The 20,438-nt window shown below is 39.8% G+C and overlaps 2 protein-coding genes, 1 long non-coding RNA gene and 1 pseudogene across 3 annotated transcripts in view; 2 read left to right on the forward strand and 2 right to left on the reverse strand.

Annotated features, from left to right (window-relative positions):
• Positions 1–447: 447 nt before the first annotated feature.
• LOC121950588 (carbohydrate sulfotransferase 1-like) lies at positions 448–6,581 on the reverse strand. Its single transcript, XM_042496629.1, has 6 exons — positions 6,477–6,581; positions 5,012–5,370; positions 3,953–4,166; positions 3,578–3,804; positions 2,198–2,415; positions 448–1,187 (listed from the first exon to the last, which is right to left on the reverse strand). The coding sequence occupies exons 2-6, from the start codon at positions 5,327–5,329 to the stop codon at positions 851–853; spliced, it is 1,314 nt and encodes a 437-aa protein (XP_042352563.1). The 5' UTR covers positions 5,330–5,370; positions 6,477–6,581; the 3' UTR covers positions 448–850.
• An 803-nt stretch (positions 6,582–7,384) lies between these two features.
• LOC121950269 lies at positions 7,385–12,999 on the reverse strand (annotated as a pseudogene).
• Positions 9,986–20,438, forward strand: part of LOC121950270 — a 15,478-nt gene continuing 5,025 nt past the window's right edge. Inside the window, exons 1-2 of the long non-coding RNA XR_006106316.1 lie at positions 9,986–10,085; positions 11,320–11,421. This is a non-coding gene — a long non-coding RNA (uncharacterized LOC121950270). The remainder of the gene's footprint in view (positions 10,086–11,319; positions 11,422–20,438) is intronic.
• On the forward strand, positions 15,072–20,428 carry LOC121950268 (putative tRNA (cytidine(32)/guanosine(34)-2'-O)-methyltransferase). The gene is given in 11 exon segments (XM_042496212.1): positions 15,072–15,104; positions 15,107–15,194; positions 15,350–15,419; positions 15,526–15,646; positions 15,760–15,838; positions 15,928–15,980; positions 16,052–16,105; positions 16,219–16,321; positions 16,578–16,661; positions 18,037–18,140; positions 20,255–20,428. Coding segments are annotated over 11 exon segments (963 nt in total).

Consider the following 20,438-nt stretch of genomic DNA (forward strand, 5'->3'; position numbering starts at 1 on the left):
ACAGCGACACCTTGTGGTGGAGGGAGAAATTACAGGACTGTAAACAGCTGGTGGCCAACAGGCAGAGAGAGACTAGAGGGAATAATAGCATGTTTTTTACATCTAATGTGGTGAATTTAGGATTTATTTGGACCAAATGAACACTGGACTTACTAAGTAAATTACTAGCAAGAGTAAGAGTGTTGGTGAGTTTTACTCTTTTCAGTTTGAATGACGTGTGTTTTATGATGAGTTAACTAATCAAATAAGCTTCATCAGTCTTCCTTATCAGATAAAAGTTGAATTCAGAAGGTGAACAGTTGTATTTATCTGTTTAATAAGGAAAACAGGTGTGAGAATATAACTTTTTCTTAACATTTTGTGGATTTCTATTGACAATTTATTACTCTGAAAAGCTGAAAGTAAGTAGCGCACTCACCACACACCTATACTGTCGTATACCCCGGTGAAATTTCAGGAAGGTATAAAGTTATGAATTATTACATACCGCCCGGCCTACTCTGTATAATCAAACATGTTGCTATGATAAAGGATCAAACTAGGGTGTAAATCTACTAACTGTAGCATAAACTTGATGTTAAATTTATTATTTACATGATAAAGCCTTAAATGATCGAGGTGAACTGCATCTATTACCATAATGTGACTTTATTACGTCAAAAGGTACCTCAGGGGAGACAGGGTCAGAACTGAGGTAGCTGATTGGGGTTGGTGTTTGGTAGGTTGGTTGGTGGGTACAGTAGATACTAGATCTGCTTTGACTACATAATCTCTGCTCCGTGAACTACAACACTGTCCTTACTTGCTGGTTTCTGAAACCCATATTGGACGTCTATAAGTCATCAGTTGATTAAAGAAATGGGAGGAACGTCCTGTCCTCCACCAAAGAGTGTGAGAAGTTTCTCAGTTCTCTGGGGTGCAACACTGTTTTGTATCCGAGGAGGTTAAGAAGCGGCTGGCAGACGGTCTGAGTGTAAACCACCATGTCAAAGGACAACTTCACCCTCCAGTTCTCTGCATTAGCCGCAGAGTCCCGAACTGTGGTGAACTTCTGCCGGGACGATAGGTCGCTGTTACCCCGCGTGTTATTGACGATCCATTCCTCTACGCTGTGGTCCAGAGCCAGACCCAGGAAGCTGTAGAGCTCCCTGGTCTTCTGGAGAGGAAACCTGGCCAAGTCCTCATACCTGAACGAGGACAGGGAAGGCAGAAAGGGTCAACAAAAAAAGGAACAAAAAGGACAAAAAAAGTAATTTGTCAGCACCTTTGACGGTTACATAAATGAGTCATACGGCTGTGTCATCTATGTAACCATGGGCTTGATTAGGTTTAAGCAATTAAAACTATATGGTGAAGGCATCGAACAGACTTTGGTCAAAAAATGAACAAAAAAATCATTAATAAATGGACATAGGACTCAATCAGCAGCCTCAGGTGTCATCCTGCATTCACTTTTCTTACTTTGGACAGCAATTATTTCCATAAGTGCAAAAAGTTGCCTGTCATAGACCTTAATTTAATCAGTTAACAGGATTTTAAGTCACTTTACATAAAATGAACCAACTTTAACAAATCAAGAAAAGAGATGATAAAAACACAGTTTGAGAAAAGAAGAGAGAGTGACAAATAGGCCTCCAAAATCTATATTTTTGTTCCCATTTTAAGTTTGGCATTTGAATCTGGGCCTTTTGTATTGTTATGAAAGTTAAACCTAAGTTTTGATTGTCCCACAATGACCTTGACCTTTGACTACTGATTTCTAATCAATTAATCCTTGAGTTCAAGTGGACATTTGTGCCAAATTTGATGAAAATCCATGAAGGCCCTCTTGACATACATGGTTCACAATGTTTAGACAGACATGAGGACCTTTAACCAAAATATAATCAGATCATTGGTCAGTCCAAGTGGACATTCATGCCAAATTTTAAGAAAGGACGTACATACACATTCATAGACAGACGACTTGAAATTATTATGCCTGCGGCCACGGCTCTTGCTGGCGCAGAAACCGAAAAAGACAAAAAGCCTTGTCCTCTGTGCCTCTTTGTTAGGATGTCATGAGTTAAAACATACAGTGTTGTATAAACCACGTCACAATGTCTACACCTGAAACTAAACACTGATTCATTGGTCCCACCTGTAACCAAACATCCCACTGCCTGACAGAGCGAACACAAACTGTCCACCTTCTCACCTGAGCAGCATGTATCTCCCTCTGAGCCAGGCGGGTTTGGACAGGCCTGTGGACACGGACCTGAGGAAGTCCTCACACACGGTGTTGATCTGTCCCAGGTTCAGGTTGTGGGGTCGACGTCCGGTCGCTCTCCACAGACGCCACAGACGGTAAGTATCTCGAAATGTCTCAATACGAGATGCCAGGATGCCGCGTGGATCTCGAACGAGCTGGACTACCTGATGATGAGGAATGATAATAAAACATATTTACCAGGAATGCTCTTCGGTTTGCAACATGTTTTTAAAGGTGATTTGGGTGAGCACCTACTAACAACCACAATCTGCATGGACAACAGTAATAATCAGGGTTTCAGTGACAGAGGAAATAGGAGGAATAGTAGCTGAGATGAGCACAAAATCAATCACCTGATCATCAGCGATCAATGCACAATGGATGCTTAGATTTGTGCCCAACTTAACTTATCCAGCATTATATAAGAAACAAAAGCTCCACCTTTAACAGATTCAAGTCAATTTAAAAAGCACACTGTGCTAATAAAAACTCTCCCCAATGCACAACTTGGACTTCAACATTGCTGTGTGAACATGTGAAATTTAATCAATTAATCGACAGGCTATGGCATGCTGTCAAAAAATATACAGTAGGTAAAGTTTTTATGTTTTGTTTTGGGTTTTTTTCAAATAATGATTAATCAATTTGAAACCCTAACATTAATTAATTCATTCATTAATTCATGTATTCATGTATTTATTTATTCTTTTTGTAATATCTTTTGTTATGTTTCTGTATTCTGGCAGAGTCACAATCATTACATAACACTGTCTATCACATCAGAGTGTAACAAATCCCGACCGCTGCTCTGCGAGCCTGTTTTTAGGCTCCATGTGTCTGTACATGTGTTTCGAGCATCTCTGAGGCACTGCAGTCATTTTCAATACATGTTCAATCAATATTGTACCAATTTAGAATTGTATTGATCTAACCTTCCATAACCCTGTCAGCGAGTGAAGCTGGTGAAGTGTTAAATGCAAACTACATCAGTCGGTGGATTACGAGATAAAAGGTCCTCGGGCGTTTTGGCTATTTATTTTCTTGTTGTTTTGTCTCTCTTTGTAGTCATTTTCTGTGCGTCTTTGTAGTTGTTTATGTTTCTCAACCACTAAAACAAGTTTGTATTCACTGACAGAAGTCTAGTTGTTATGTCAGTGTCTCAGCTTGGAAGCAAAATGAAATGAATAAATAGAATAGAATAGAATAAATATAATTAATAGAATAGAATAGAATAAATAAAATAAATAAAATAAAAAAAAAAATAAAATAAAATAAAATAATTACATTGTCAATTAATTATCATTAAAGTTGTAATTATGCCTCTACCTTCAGATTGAGTCTTGGGTCCTCAATCAACGCCCTGAGGTCACTGATTTGGGGAATCCGGACCGTCTTGATGGCTGCGTGGCGTTTTGCTCTACAGGTATCAGCAGCCAGCAACAAATTGAGCGGCCCACACCTCCTCACACACTCTCCCTCATCAGTCAGCACCAGGCTCTGCTCCTCTGGGCCCAGAGACGCCTCACACACAGGAGGGGAGCACAGAGACTGGCCTGAAGAAAGGACACGGACAATAAAAGAGACTGTAACACAACAACTATGCATATAAAAAACAAAGCTACATACATAACATATCACTGTAGTATCATTATGTGAGGGAAAGCAGGACAAATGGACAGAGTCTGGACACGTGTCTCTTACTGGCTCCTCGTCTGAACAGCTTGTCAGTGGAGTGGTTGGCAGGACGGGGTCGGATGTAACTCTCCAGACTTTTGAGTTGACAATGGTACAAAGACTTCAGCAGGTCTCTGGCTGCTCCGAGCATCACCCTCCTCTCAGCCAGGTTTCGGCTCTGCGCCAGGCGAGGGAGCAGAGCCAACTGGACGTGGTACAGAGGCTCAAACAGGTAGAAGACCTGAGAATTGACGAAAACATCAAAACAATGTCAAAGTTTCAGTGAGCCTCCAAACACACAAACTGTGTCACACGTGGAAGTTTCTAGGAGCAAATAAATATTGTGAAAGCTTCTGATGTGATGTTTTCAAAAGCTCTTTAAGCGTGTCGGTTATTTTCAAGAGTGAAGCTGCATCCCAGAGATACTCAACATGCTCTGCTTCGGGGCCACTTTTGCAAAATGACAGGAGGCCAGGGGCCAGTCGCAGCAGCCCCAAACATGTTTTAGGATTTTAGGACATTTCTAGGACTTTAAGATGTTTCTAAGGCTTTAGGATGTTTGTAGGATTTTTGGTAATTTCCAGGACTTTAGGACATTTGTCAGATTTTATGACATGTCTAGGATTTTAGGACACTTGTCAGATTTTAAGACATTTAAAGGACTTTAGGGTGTTTTTCGGACTTTGGGAAGTTTGTAGGATTTTTGGTAATTTCCTGGATTTTATGAACTTTCTAAGATTTTAGGATATTTCTAGGATTTCAGGACATTTCTTGGATATTACCACATTCCTAGGATTTTAGGACATCTCTCAGATTTTAGGACATGTCTAGGATTTTAGGACGTTTCTCAGAGTTTAGGATATATTAGAGGCTTAGTTAGGACCACTGTCAGGCACTTTTTTTGATAAACAAGCTCTATTTGATGCTGTTTTATGCACTCTGGCACCTAATGTATACTAAAGCTTAAAAACAATCCCAGTGTGAATCACTTTATTTTAACTGTGAATTAGAAAATAACTGGGGGGCCACCCGGCACCCTGCAGACTGTACACTGAGTATCACTGATATACAGCATTACATTCATACCTCAGGGTGCTGGTTGAACAGCTGACCGACGAATGAGGATCCGCTCCGCGTGGTGGCCAGAATGAGGATGTGGGTTCTCTTGCTGGTGTTATAAGGTGGTTGGTGAGTTTCATCACAGCTTCTGTCCGAGACCTCGGGTGTGTCCTGGCCCGGTCGTGTCAGATCTTTCAGGCTGCAGTTGGCAGCGTGGTCTGTGGGTGCCTGGCCCACGGAGCTCAGCAGGCTTAAGGGTTTGGTGGAGAACGTGCGGATGGCTGTGTACTGGATGGCGATGGAGGCTAATGCTAGCAGCACCATGGACTTCCAAGAACACTGCATGGTGGCTGGACAGATGCATCAGGAAGCCACGGCACTGTCTGCTATAGAGGAGGACAGAGACATCAGGAGGACAGGACAAAAGGAGACATAAACTGTTGTCTTTTTTACCACTTTTATCTTCAAGCAGCAGTGAGGAAGCTGCTGTCAGTGAAAAGGCTCTGATAAAGCCACTGTACACTATCTGTCCACCAACCAATTTTTAAAGAAAACTAGTTTTCTTTCAAAAACTGCCAAAATTACAAGTACACTTTAGGTTTAGTTTATTTGAAAAGGGACGGTGCAAATTAATAAATACACAATAAAAATGCCAGGTTTAGCCAGGAGGCTATCTTCCTGAAAACAACAAAGAAATAAGGCCTATAGTTTAAAAGACTTCTTTAAACACATCAGCAAGAGAAAGACAAACAAAATGAAACAAGACAAAAAAACAACAACCCAACACACAAACAAAACACAACAACAACAAAAATCAATGAGACAAAAAAGAGAAAAATGCGCAATTTAAAGATGCAAAAGGAATATACAAATTACTTCTTTTAAATCACCTCTTAAAATCCATTTCTTTAGACTTACCTTTATGCAATGTCATCTTTAAATTTGTCTTTTAATTTATCCTCAAATTAATTTATTTATTATTTTTTTTATTCTGTCTTTATCCTGCTTATTATTTTTATTTTTTTAATTCGACATTATTGCATTTGGGGTTTTTTGCCTCTAGTTTTGTTATATTTCCCGCCAGTCACAAGGGATGCTAAAAAAAATGTGTAGCTTCAGGGAGCATCAGAAAATTCATTTAAAATACGGCACCGCTCCTCTGATAAAAAAAAGAACAGTCCCTACGCGAGCCTTATTTAAAGAATAATAATTAAATCTGGAATGAGGCAGACACAAATGTATTATATCTGTCCAGCTACCCATCCATCCATCCATCCATCCATCCATAACACACCATGTCACACGCCGCGCGCGCACTAACCCTCCTGTTACAGACAGATTCCTGCTGTTTGTGTCCTTATCTGTCCTCACGGTGCCGCTGAATATTAGCTGCCACAGTCTGCATGCCGTTATTTCCACCCACAGGCCCGCTTCATCCCGACCACCGGACGCACCGACGCTTCCCCCCGGACCCGCCGGTGTGTTTCCTCACCTCTCCGGTGTGTGTGAGCCGTCAGCAGGAGGCGGCGGGCCGGCCGTTGTGGCGGAGACATGATGCTGCTGCGTGGTTTCGCCGAGGGGACAGACACCATCCTGCGTCTGTCTGGGGGACACACGGGAGAACGAGGACATGACGCTGAGGACAGGAGACAATCCAAATTCCAAAAATGTCTCAAAGAGCGTGACGATCGGCGGTCACATGCGCGTAAACAGGCTGGTGGACTGGTGCATACATACAGTGCGATACAGGTCTCTGTCTCTGCATCACCCCCCCTTTCCCTCTCCCTCTCCTCTCTCTCTCTCTCTCTCTCTCTCTCCACCCCCTCCCTTCTTTTTTATGGTACACATTTCCATGTCTATCTCAAAACATTACGTGCATTTCTATGCGCACACAGCAAGGTGAAATCTAGTATTGTAGTGATTTTGTAGTGACATCCGGCATCCCCCACACACATTTTCTGTTTTTTTTTTTGTTAAAATCCTAATAATGTCCATGTCTAAAGATCTGAGCCATGTCCTAAAATCCTAATAATGTCCATGTCTAAAGATCTGAGCCATGTCCTAAAATCCTATAATGTCCATGTCTAAAATATGTCCTAAAATCCTAATAATGTCCACTAAAAAGCCATGTCCTAAAATCCAGAAATGTCCTAAAACACAAGAAATGCCCTAAAAACCAGAAATGTCCTACAACACAAGAAAGGCCCTAAAACCTAAGAAATGTCCTAAAATCCCAAAAACATCATCAAATCTGAGAAATATCCTAAAATGCTAGAAACATGTATGTAAAATGTATACGTGGCCCCTAAGCAAAGCAAGTTAAATCATTCCTAAAAAAAAACAGTTCATGTAAAACCATGATGCTGGGTCGCCTCCAAAAGATCACTTTTTTATTTTTAAAATATAAAAATGCTTACAATTCCTCAGCCTGATGGGTGACGGATCTGTCACAAAATACTCCGCATAAAATTAAAAGAAAAAAAAAAAGTGAAAACGACTATATCCAGCTGTCAGTGCGGAGCATTTTTAGCCTTTAAGTCACACAAAGAGTGAGGGTAGGAGGAATTATCTAAATTCTGGATGCACAGACATGAAAGTGAGTTCCATCTTTTTGAAGATGCCTAAATGTTTATTAAATATAAACTCCATTTCCTTTCCATCAGGTGGACTCGGCCGGTGGATCCGTCTCATCTTGACTCTGGTTGGGACGGTTGGACAGCACGTCCTCTCTGGATAGCAGGTTGTTTTTGCGGAGGTGGCAGGCCTGCTGGTAGGGGGGGCGTATGGGCGGCTGGGTGGGGGCGGCGTGTACTGGTACTGTTTACCAGCGTCCAGCTGGAAAGAGAAAAACATAAACAGGTGTAATATTATATTTGTGTATGGTCATTAAAAAAAAGTCATGGAATTTGCAAACAGCTATTTCCAGGCCTGGGAAAGTTTTGGAAAACTAAATATACCCTGAAAGTTTTGGAAAAGTCATTTTTTCTTTCACACACTGTATAGTAACACATAATGGCTTCAAGGACCATCAGAAATTTGAAAATGCAATCATTTCTGTTTTTACACATTCTGACCATGATAAGTGGCGCTATCTTTAGTGATTTTTAAGAAAACATGCCTTCCAAAACCATTGCCTTTAAAAAATAGCCCAAAACACAACATTTTCTTTAAACTTCCCCCAAAATCTTCAAAGGGAAAGAAAACCTACCAAAATCTTTTCTTTAAAAATCAAAAATGCCAAAAATTCTGAAAAAAATTCTATAAAATTTGCCAAAAATGTTTTAAGAAAAAAAAACTACCAAAATCTTCTTTTTGAAAATCCCAAAATTAAAAAAAAAAAAAAATTCACACCAAACACCTTAATCTACATCAAGCTGTTTTGTAGTTGTTTTTTTTTTTATCATTTTATTTGTCCATTAATTTAAGAAATAAAACTGTAGCACAGATTCCTATTTTGACCCACTTTTCCTCACTTCCTTTCCTCCCTTTTCTCAGCACTGAGTGGTTTCTTTCACTGTGTTCACGCCCCATTAACCTGATTGAGTTCACCTGTTCTCCCCCTGTTTAAACCCTGAACATGAACCTCCTCTCACTCACTCTTTCGTGATCATACACGGAGCTGCAGAGCCGGTAAAAAAAGAGTTTTTTTTTTTCTTTAGTCTGATCTTGTGTGTCGTATTGTTAACTGAAAACACTGTTTTTCATCATTAAGCTGGACATTTGTGTAAATTTGACTTAAGTTATAATTTTTGTGTCTTTCTTTTGGTGTCACAACCCATGTGTGTGTTTGCTCCTCCCTTTAAAATGCAATTCTTGAGTTTTTGAAAAAAATAAACCTTTGTGTGGAAATTAAAGTTTTATGGCTGATGCATTTTGACCAATATCAATGATAGCACACTTCTCCTTCTGAACCTCCCCCTTAAAACAAAAATTTTAAAGATTTTAAAGTTTAATTTATGAATTTAGGAAATTTTAAATCGGGGATTCTACTTTTTGCAAATGACATGAGGCCAGGAGCCAGTCTCAGCAGCCCAAAAAATGTTTCTAAAATCAGGGCTTAGCTGGGACTTCTGTTTGGGGGTATGAGGATTCTCCTCTGGCACTTTTATTTATTTAAATTTAAAAAGAGAAAAAAAACAATTTTGATGCCGTTTTTTCACACTGGCACCTTATTTAAACTAAAACTACAAAAACAAGTCGCAGTGTGAAATTTTTTTTTTATTTTTTATTTTTATTGTGAATTAGAGGATGGGGGGGCTGACACCCTACCAAGGGCCACATTTGGCCTGTGGGCTGTAAATTGAGTATTGCTGGTTTAAGGTGTAACTTAGGTTGGATTTTGGTTCATTCACTGCAAATAAGCAATATTTCAACGATTCTTAAGCCCCTTTAGGGAATGAACATGTGACGCTGCTGGATTGATCCATGAGAGATCGTTGATTGTCAGACACAACGAGACATTTACAGAGAAAGCAGCAGCTTTTGGGATTTTTCAATAGCGAAACAAACAGATTATGATTTATTTAATGGGTTACCTGCAGTTTTACGTCTAAAGAAAAATCTAATTATGAAATTGCATGAAAACCATTCCTGAATATTCAACTGAACTGAGAAATTGCGATGCTTTTATGGTTTTTCTTACATTTTTAAGGGGGCTCTTTGCCTTAAACTCCTAAAATTGAAGATAATCCTTTTTAAAGAAAAAAATTAATACAATCATTCATCTATTTATTTTCACTTTAGAATTCCAGTGAACACAATAACATTAAAATAAATTCATGGAAGTACAAAAGAAATTGATTCAGTTTCATAGTAAAAAAAAATGCACCTTTATCAGTTTTTCTAAATCAAACTTTAAATACAATAATATTTTTAAAAAAGATACACCTGTGTCTCCTTACCTGCAGAGGGTAGGTCCTGTCTGAGTCGAAGGCACTGAGGTCGCCACACGCCAGGAAGGGAACAATAACGCGGTTGGGACCCTCTAACTGGTTGAGTCCACATCTGGGGGACAGAGACCAGAACAGACTGAGAGCAGGGCATGCAGGGGAACTTAAGACTGATCCACATCTGAAGGAGCTGCTGCTGGGTTCTTAAGACGGTGTGTCACTGACATTACTGAGGTTTCTTCTCTGCTTGTGTGACTGTTGCACTTTGTTTAAGCATATTTACATTAACTGATCACAACCATGTGTGGCCACAGGGGTCAAAGTTCAGCAAATATCAATAAAAGCAATAAATAGGCAAGAAAATAAAGACAAAAACCTTTACGCCTCCACAACAGAAATAGCCGTGTCCGGAAAGCATTAAGTTTTCAGGTTGTCCGTCTTGTCAAGTTTTTGTGAACAAGATATTTCACGGATGTCTTAAGGGAATTTCAGAAAATAAAGTCCGCACACTAGAGAATGCTCCCATGAATGTTTATTAAATTACCTCCATACATTTGATGTGTCTGTGTCTTAAGCAGGGCTTTGGCCCAAAATGTCGCAGGTGTGGAAGTAATTTAATAAACGTGCATTCTCTAGTGTGCAGACTTTATTTTTTGGAATCTGCTTTCACTTTGTCCAGCCTTAGTCTTTACTACTTTTGATGTACACGCTGCTAAAACTGTTTTGGGTTTTTGTTTTTTTTGTTTTTTTTAAGGGAATTTCCTCAAATTTGGCACAAATGTCCACTTGGACTTAACAATGAACTGATCCAGTTTCGTTGGTCAAAGGTCACTGCGACCTTGTCCAACTGTCATGTGACCTGAAAAACATAATTTGCTAATTAATTACAACAAAATGTCAAATGGGATAAAATGATAAATTGATCATATTTTACATAATTTTTTTACTGTGACATAATGTTTTTCTGGCCATTTTACAACATCATAACTCTCAAAAAGCAGGTGTGACACATTTAGTGACACTAAATGTGCGGGTTTATACCATGACACTTTGCTGACTGTATTGATCTTCTGTGTTGTCGGGTAGAGGTGCATGTGAAGCATCTATTTTTTAGAGTTTTTAGTTTATTTGCAGCAACATTCATATTTGAAGTATTATCAACGCTCATGTCTATTAATTAATCTGGACACACATGGATGTAAAATGAAACTTAAGTGGTCTGCGGAGGAACAACAACCATGAGGAAATAACTCTAACTTTATGTTGTCCTCAATGTTTTTCTTTTAATTTTTAAATATGACACACTTATTTTACTTAATACAACAATGGCTTATAAATGGAGAAATTAGTTAAGAGTCATCTACATTGTCAATAAACATCTAAAGTGAACATTTAAAAATCTTCCATTGTGATTATAATGTGTTCTGTTCATGTTTTCTGATCCAGATCAGATATCCAGACATGGACCACATATGGAAAAGGGCTTGTAGTTACCGTAGGAATGATCCAGCAGAGGGTTGGACATGTTGGGGACATAACCTTCAGGAGGTGAGTAATTCTGACACACACCACGAAGGCCTCTGCAAGCACACATGCGTGCACACACACACACACACACACACACACACACACACACACACACACACAGATACTGTGAGTACCGTTTGTCAAATGCAAACACCAAAAGTTCAGATGTAAATCAATGCGGTAAAATAAACACAAATTAGTTTGGAAGATTTTTTTAGTCAAATATTCTGTGCACAAGTGCCTCAGGTGTATAAACAATCACTACACGAGCTGGGGGCGGAGTTTGTCTCCTGTTTGAGCCGTGTGATTGGTCAGCAGCTCACCGATGCTGGAGTTCCTGCTGCTGCGAGGCTTAGCGCAGGTAACACCACTGAAGAAGATCTTCAGCTGAGAGTACAGCAGAGTCACGTCTTTACCTCTGAAGATCTGACACACACACACACACACACACACACACACACACACACACAGGACAATGAGGGTAATACAGTGTCCACGGCCCACAATGCAACACTGCATTAAATTTTTGGACCTGCCTTGGCCACAAACGTCCCTCCTGGTTTGAGGACATGTGTCGTGATGTTCAAAGCCTGAGGGACAGACAGGTGTCAGTATGACATCACAGATGGACAGGTGATCATAAACACGCGTCCGTACTCACAGCCAATAGGAGCTGAGCCTGGATGTACTCGTCCACGTCATGGAGCCCGGTTACTATGGAAACAGAACAGAAGATAACGTCAAACCACTTAATTAAAAACATTTAAGAAAGAGTAAGGGCAGACAGGAAGTGAGTGTCTCACCGTCTGGAGCTCCATCACAAACCACCAGGTCGGCCGGCTGACCCTCGAAGTGGCGGATGATCTCCTGAGCTGTCGACACCTGAGAGGAAGAAGACACAGGTCATGTGATGCACGGCTGAGGACAGTGTCCTCCTCTGGCTGGTGAGTGAAAAGGGACGATCAGAGTCACTGGTTCACTGTTTGCGTCCTCACTTTGGTAATGTCTCCTTGGATCTGAGTGACTCCTGGTAGAGGAGCCATGGCCTGCAGGTCCACCGCCACGATCTTCACCTCCTCTCACCCCCCTCAGCCTTCTCACCTTTCTCCTCCTGCCCTCTGAGTGGAAAAACAAAACAGTGAAATAGTTAAATCCACTAAATTCCATGCCATGTGATTATATATATTCATTTCTTTAATAAAGAAGCAACAAAATAAATAAAACCTGAGTTTGCGACTGAGGACTTGACTCCAGCTGCCTGGAGCTGCACACAGATCAACTGCTCTGTTCACACCTGAGGACGAGAAACCAATGATAAATACATTTTTACTAATAAGACATTTAATAAAAGAGGGAAAAGGGGTACAGGCAGAAGCAAACTCAGTTATGCCCTCCTCGGGTGGCTCTGCTGCAGGTGGGACCCTGTTAGGTGAATTACTGGGTCTCACCTGTAAACAGGTTGAATTCCTGGTCGAGCTGCAGCAGCTTGAAAGCGCTCCTCGCTCTCCAGCCCTCCTCTTTGGCCAGTCGGTAGTAAATGTCCCGTTTGTCTTTAGAGGAGCGACCCATCCTGACCTCTGACCCCTCTGATGGCACAGAACCTGTAAGACACCAGCCACATTTATACTTTTGTAATAAACATCTATCCTGGATTAGTATTTTTTATATATTCACTCTTTTTTATTCCTTATAATGTAAATTGTTATTTCTTAGTATTGGTCCAAAAATTGGTTACAAAAGAAAATATCACCTGGGCCCTCTGCTTACAACCGTGACACTCAATTTACCGCATGCAGCCCAAATCTGCCCCCCAAAACAATTTCTAATTCACAAAAAAAAAGTGATTCACACTGGGAATGTTTGTTTTTGTATTTTTAATATACATATGGTACCAAAGTGTATAAAACAGCATAAAAATATAGATTGTTTATTTTAAAAGATGCCAGCTGAGGGTCCCCTGCACCCCCTTGTTAAGACCCTAAGACCCTAAAACCCTGGACATGTCCTTAAATCCTAGAAATGTCCCAAAATCCTAGAAACATCCTGAAATAAGAGAAATATCCTAAAATCCTAGAAGCATGTATGGGGCTGCTGCTACTGGCTCGTGGCCTGCTGTTATTTTGCAAAAATGTCCCCAGAAAAGTAAGTTATGAATCTCTGATTTACAGCGCTGGTTACAAACACACTGTGATAAACAACTGTCTCCGGACTAAAGTCAAATTTCTACAAATACGAATGATGTGTTTGGTTAATTCTGTTAAAGCCGAACTGAAACGCGTCTATTAATGAATTATAGAAGTACTCGATTATATTTAATAATCACTGTTATGTGGTTCAAGACCCGTTAACCTTCTCTTACTCTTTTTTTTAAACGGGGTTTGGTTTAAGGCGCATGATAAGTTGCATATTTAATGGCTTTCTGAGCTCACTGTATGACGTGAGGTGCGTGTCTTCCTTTCGGTTCAATATATACACGTTTATTACAAACGATACACCTAAAACAATAACCCGATATCGGATTTAAACATACTTTGACTGACATAAACATACTGTTTGACTTACTGTTCATACTGTTATCTAATTATGCAACAAAGATGACGGGTAATCAAGTCATTTTGATCAGGCGCCTCAGCAACAGCTACCACTGGGGTCCTTCTATCGTCAACACCGGAACTACACGTGAACAGTAAGTCAAACAGTATGTTTTATGTCAGTCAAAGTATGTTTAAATCCGATATCGGGTTATTGTTTTAGGTGTATCGTTTGTAATAAACGTGTATATATTGAACCGAAAGGAAGACACCTCACGTCATACAGTGAGCTCAGAAAGCCATTAAATATGCAACTTATCATGCGCCTTAAACCAAACCCCGTTTAAAAAAAAGAGTAAGAGAAGGTTAACGGGTCTTGAACCACATAACAGTGATTATTAAATATAATCGAGTACTTCTATAATTCATTAATAGACGCGTTTCAGTTCGGCTTTAACAGAATTAACCAAACATCATTCGTATTTGTAGAAATTTGACTTTAGTCCGGAGACAGTTGTTTATCACAGTGTGTTTGTAACCAGCGCTGTAAATCAGAGATTCATAACTTACTTTTCTGGGGACATTTTTACAAAATAACAGCAGGCCACGAGCCAGTAGCAGCAGCCCCATACATGCTTCTAGGATTTTAGGATATTTCTCTTATTTCAGGATGTTTCTAGGATTTTGGGACATTTCTAGGATTTAAGGACATGTCCAGGTTTTAGGGTCTTAGGGTCTTAACAAGGGGGTGCAGGGGACCCTCAGCTGGCATCTTTTAAAATAAACAATCTATATTTTTATGCTGTTTTATACACTTTGGTACCATATGTATATTAAAAATACAAAAACAATTCCCAGTGTGAATCACTTTTTTTTTGTGAATTAGAAATTGTTTTGGGGGGGCAGATTTGGGCTGCATGCGGTAAATTGAGTGTCACGGTTGTAAGCAGAGGGCCCAGGTGATATTTTCTTTTGTAACCAATTTTTGGACCAATACTAAGAAATAACAATTTACATTATAAGGAATAAAAAAGAGTGAATATATAAAAAATACTAATCCAGGATAGATGTTTATTACAAAAGTATAAATGTGGCTGGTGTCTTACAGGTTCTGTGCCATCAGAGGGGTCAGAGGTCAGGATGGGTCGCTCCTCTAAAGACAAACGGGACATTTTTACTACCGACTGGCCAAAGAGGAGGGCTGGAGAGCGAGGAGCGCTTTCAAGCTGCTGCAGCTCGACCAGGAATTCAACCTGTTTACAGGTGAGACCCAGTAATTCACCTAACAGGGTCCCACCTGCAGCAGAGCCACCCGAGGAGGGCATAACTGAGTTTGCTTCTGCCTGTACCCCTTTTCCCTCTTTTATTAAATGTCTTATTAGTAAAAGATGTATTTATCATTGGTTTCTCGTCCTCAGGTGTGAACAGAGCAGTTGATCTGTGTGCAGCTCCAGGCAGCTGGAGTCAAGTCCTCAGTCGCAAACTCAGGTTTTATTTATTTTGTTGCTTCTTTATTAAAGAAATGAATATATATAATCACATGGCATGGAATTTAGTGGATTTAACTATTTCACTGTTTTGTTTTTTCACTCAGAGGGCAGGAGGAGAAAGGTGAGAAGGCTGAGGGGGGTGAGGAGGTGAAGATCGTGGCGGTGGACCTGCAGGCCATGGCTCCTCTACCAGGAGTCACTCAGATCCAAGGAGACATTACCAAAGTGAGGACGCAAACAGTGAACCAGTGACTCTGATCGTCCCTTTTCACTCACCAGCCAGAGGAGGACACTGTCCTCAGCCGTGCATCACATGACCTGTGTCTTCTTCCTCTCAGGTGTCGACAGCTCAGGAGATCATCCGCCACTTCGAGGGTCAGCCGGCCGACCTGGTGGTTTGTGATGGAGCTCCAGACGGTGAGACACTCACTTCCTGTCTGCCCTTACTCTTTCTTAAATGTTTTTAATTAAGTGGTTTGACGTTATCTTCTGTTCTGTTTCCATAGTAACCGGGCTCCATGACGTGGACGAGTACATCCAGGCTCAGCTCCTATTGGCTGTGAGTACGGACGCGTGTTTATGATCACCTGTCCATCTGTGATGTCATACTGACACCTGTCTGTCCCTCAGGCTTTGAACATCACGACACATGTCCTCAAACCAGGAGGGACGTTTGTGGCCAAGGCAGGTCCAAAAATTTAATGCAGTGTTTGCATTGTGGGCCGTGGACACTGTATTAACCCTTCATTGTCCTGTGTGTGTGTGTGTGTGTGTGTGTGTGTGTGTGTGTGTGTCAGATCTTCAGAGGTAAAGACGTGACTCTGCTGTACTCTCAGCTGAAGATCTTCTTCAGTGGTGTTACCTGCGCTAAGCCTCGCAGCAGCAGGAACTCCAGCATCGGTGAGCTGCTGACCAATCACACGGCTCAAACAGGAGACAAACTCCGCCCCCAGCTCGTGTAGTGATTGTTTATACACCTGAGGCACTTGTGCACAGAATATTTGACTAAAAAATCTCCAAACTAATTTGTGTTTATTTTACCGCATTGATTTACATCTGAACTTTTGGTGTTTGCATTTGACAAACGGTACTCTGTGTGTGTGTGTGTGTGTGTGTGTGTGTGTGTGTGTGTGTGTGCACGCATGTGTGCTTGCAGAGGCCTTCGTGGTGTGTCAGAATTACTCACCTCCTGAAGGTTATGTCCCCAACATGTCCAACCCTCTGCTGGATCATTCCTACGGTAACTACAAGCCCTTTTCCATATGTGGTCCATGTCTGGATATCTGATCTGGATCAGAAAACATGTGAACAGAACACATTATAATCACAATGGAAGATTTTTAAATGTTCACTTTAGATGTTTATTGACAATGTAGATGACTCTTAACTAATTTCTCCATTTATAAGCCATTGTTGTATTAAGTAAAATAAGTGTGTCATATTTAAAAATTAAAAGAAAAACATTAAGGACAACATAAGTTAGAGTTATTTCCTCATGGTTGTTGTTCCTCCGCAGACCACTTAAGTTTCATTTTACATCCATGTGTGTCCAGATTAATTAATAGACATGAGCGTTGATAATACTTCAAATATGAATGTTGCTGCAAATAAACTAAAACCTCTAAAAAATAGATGCTTCACACGCACCTCTACCCGACAACACAGAAGATCAATACAGTCAGCAAAGTGTCATGGTATAAACCCGCACATTTAGTGTCACTAAATGTCTCACCTGCTTTTTGAGAGTTATGATGTTGTAAAATGGCCAGAAAAACATTATGTCACAGTAAAATTTATGTAAAATATGATCAATTTATCATTTTATCCCATTTGACATTTTGTTGTAATTAATTAGCAAATTATGTTTTTCAGGTCACATGACAGTTGGACAAGGTCGCAGTGACCTTTGACCAACGAAACTGGATCAGTTCATTGTTAAGTCCAAGTGGACATTTGTGCCAAATTTGAGGAAATTCCCTTAAAAAAAACAAAAAAACAAAAACCCAAAACAGTTTTAGCAGCGTGTACATCAAAAGTAGTAAAGACTAAGTGCTGGACAAAGTGAAAGCAGATTCCAAAAAATAAAGTCTGCACACTAGAGAATGCACGTTTATTAAATTACTTCCACACCTGCGACATTTTGGGCCAAAGCCCTTCTTAAGACACAGACACGTCAAATGTATGGAGGTAATTTAATAAACATTCATGGGAGCATTCTCTAGTGTGCGGACTTTATTTTCTGAAATTCCCTTAAGACATCCGTGAAATATCTTGTTCACAAAAACTTGACAAGACGGACAACCTGAAAACTTAATGCTTTCGGACACGGCTATTTCTGTTGTGGAGGCGTAAAGGTTTTTGTCTTTATTTTCTTGCCTATTTATTGCTTTTATTGATATTTGCTGAACTTTGACCCCTGTGGCCACACATGGTTGTGATCAGTTAATGTAAATATGCTTAAACAAAGTGCAACAGTCACACAAGCAGAGAAGAAACCTCAGTAATGTCAGTGACACACCGTCTTAAGAACCCAGCAGCAGCTCCTTCAGATGTGGATCAGTCTTAAGTTCCCCTGCATGCCCTGGTCTCAGTCTGTTCTGGTCTCTGTCCCCCAGATGTGGACTTCAACCAGTTAGAGGGTCCCAACCGCGTTATTGTTCCCTTCCTGGCGTGTGGCGACCTCAGTGCCTTTGACTCAGACAGGACCTACCCTCTGCAGGTAAGGAGACACAGGTGTATCTTTTTTAAAAATATTATTGTATTTAAAGTTTGATTTAGAAAAACTGATAAAGGTGCATTTTTTTTTACTATGAAACTGAATCAATTTCTTTTGTACTTCCATGAATTTATTTTAATGTTATTGTGTTCACTGGAATTCTAAAGTGAAAATAAATAGATGAATGATTGTATTAATTTTTTTCTTTAAAAAGGATTATCTTCAATTTTAGGAGTTTAAGGCAAAGAGCCCCCTTAAAAATGTAAGAAAAACCATAAAAGCATCGCAATTTCTCAGTTCAGTTGAATATTCAGGAATGGTTTTCATGCAATTTCATAATTTAGATTTTTCTTTAGACGTAAAACTGCAGGTAACCCATTAAATAAATCATAATCTGTTTGTTTCGCTATTGAAAAATCCCAAAAGCTGCTGCTTTCTCTGTAAATGTCTCGTTGTGTCTGACAATCAGCGATCTCTCATGGATCAATCCAGCAGCGTCACATGTTCATTCCCTAAAGGGGCTTAAGAATCGTTGAAATATTGCTTATTTGCAGTGAATGAACCAAAATCCAACCTAAGTTACACCTTAAACCAGCAATACTCAATTTATAGCCCACAGGCCAAATGTGGCCCTTGGTAGGGTGTCAGCCCCCCCATCCTCTAATTCACAATAAAAATAAAAAATAAAAAAAAAGATTCACACTGCGACTTGTTTTTGTAGTTTTAGTTTAAATAAGGTGCCAGTGTGAAAAAACGGCATCAAAATTGTTTTTTTTCTCTTTTTAAATTTAAATAAATAAAAGTGCCAGAGGAGAATCCTCATACCCCCAAACAGAAGTCCCAGCTAAGCCCTGATTTTAGAAACATTTTTTGGGCTGCTGAGACTGGCTCCTGGCCTCATGTCATTTGCAAAAAGTAGAATCCCCGATTTAAAATTTCCTAAATTCATAAATTAAACTTTAAAAATTAGACTTTAAAATCTTATGTTTTTGTTAAGGGGGAGGTTCAGAAGGAGAAGTGTGCTATCATTGATATTGGTCAAAATGCATCAGCCATGAAACTTTAATTTCCACACAAAGGTTTATTTTTTTCAAAAACTCAAGAATTGCATTTTAAAGGGAGGAGCAAACACACACATGGGTTGTGACACCAAAAGAAAGACACAAAAATTATAACTTAAGTCAAATTTACACAAATGTCCAGCTTAATGATGAAAAACAGTGTTCTCAGTTAACAATACGACACACAAGATCAGACTAAAGGAAAAAAAACTTTTTTTACCGGCTCTGCAGCTCCGTGTATGATCACGAAAGAGTGAATGAGAGGAGGTTCATGTTCAGGGTTTAAACAGGGGGAGAACAGGTGAACTCAATCAGGTTAATGGGGTGTGAACACAGTGAAAGAGACCTCTCAGTGCTGAGAAAAGGGAGGAAAGGAAGTGAGGAAAACTGGGTCAAAATAGGAATCTGTGCTACAGTTTTATTTCTTAAATTAATGGACAAATAAAATGATAAAAAAAAAAAACAACTACAAAACAGCTTGATGTAAATTAAGGTGTTTGGTGTGAATTATGGATGTTTTTTTTTTTTAATTTTGGTTTTTTTTCTGATATATTTTTTTGTGATTTTCAAAGAGAAGATTTTGGTTTGTTTTTTTCTTAAAACATTTTGGGCAAATTTTATAGAATTTTTTTTCAGAATTTTTGGCATTTTTGATTTTTAAAGAAAAGATTTTGGTAGGTTTTTTTCCCTTTGAATATTTTGGGGGAAGTTTAATGAAAATGTTGTGTTTTGGGCTATTTTTTAAAGGCAATGGTTTTGGAAGGCATGTTTTCTTAAAAATCACTAAAAATAGCGCCACTTATCACGGTCAGAATATGTACAAACAGAAATGATTGCATTTTCAAATTTCCGATGGTCCTTCATGTGTTACTATGCAGTGTGTGAAAGAAAAATGACTTTTCCAAAACTTTCAGGGTATATTTAGTTTTCCAAAACTTTCCCAGGCCTGGAAATAGCTGTTTGCAAATTCCATGACTTTTCCAGGTTTTTAATGACCATACACAAATATAATATTATAATCTAATATTACACCTGTTTATGTTTTTCTCTTTCCAGCTGGACGCTGGTAAACAGTACCAGTACACGCCGCCCACCCAGCCGCCCATACGCCCCCCCTACCAGCAGGCCTGCCACCTCCGCAAAAACAACCTGCTGTCCAGAGAGGACGTGCTGTCCAACTGTCCCAACCAGAGCCAGGAGGAGACGGATCCACCGGCCGAGTCCACCTAATGGAAAGGAA

The sequence above is a fragment of the Plectropomus leopardus genome, chromosome 11 (genome assembly GCF_008729295.1).
Source record: "Plectropomus leopardus isolate mb chromosome 11, YSFRI_Pleo_2.0, whole genome shotgun sequence".
NCBI lineage: Eukaryota > Metazoa > Chordata > Actinopteri > Perciformes > Serranidae > Plectropomus > Plectropomus leopardus.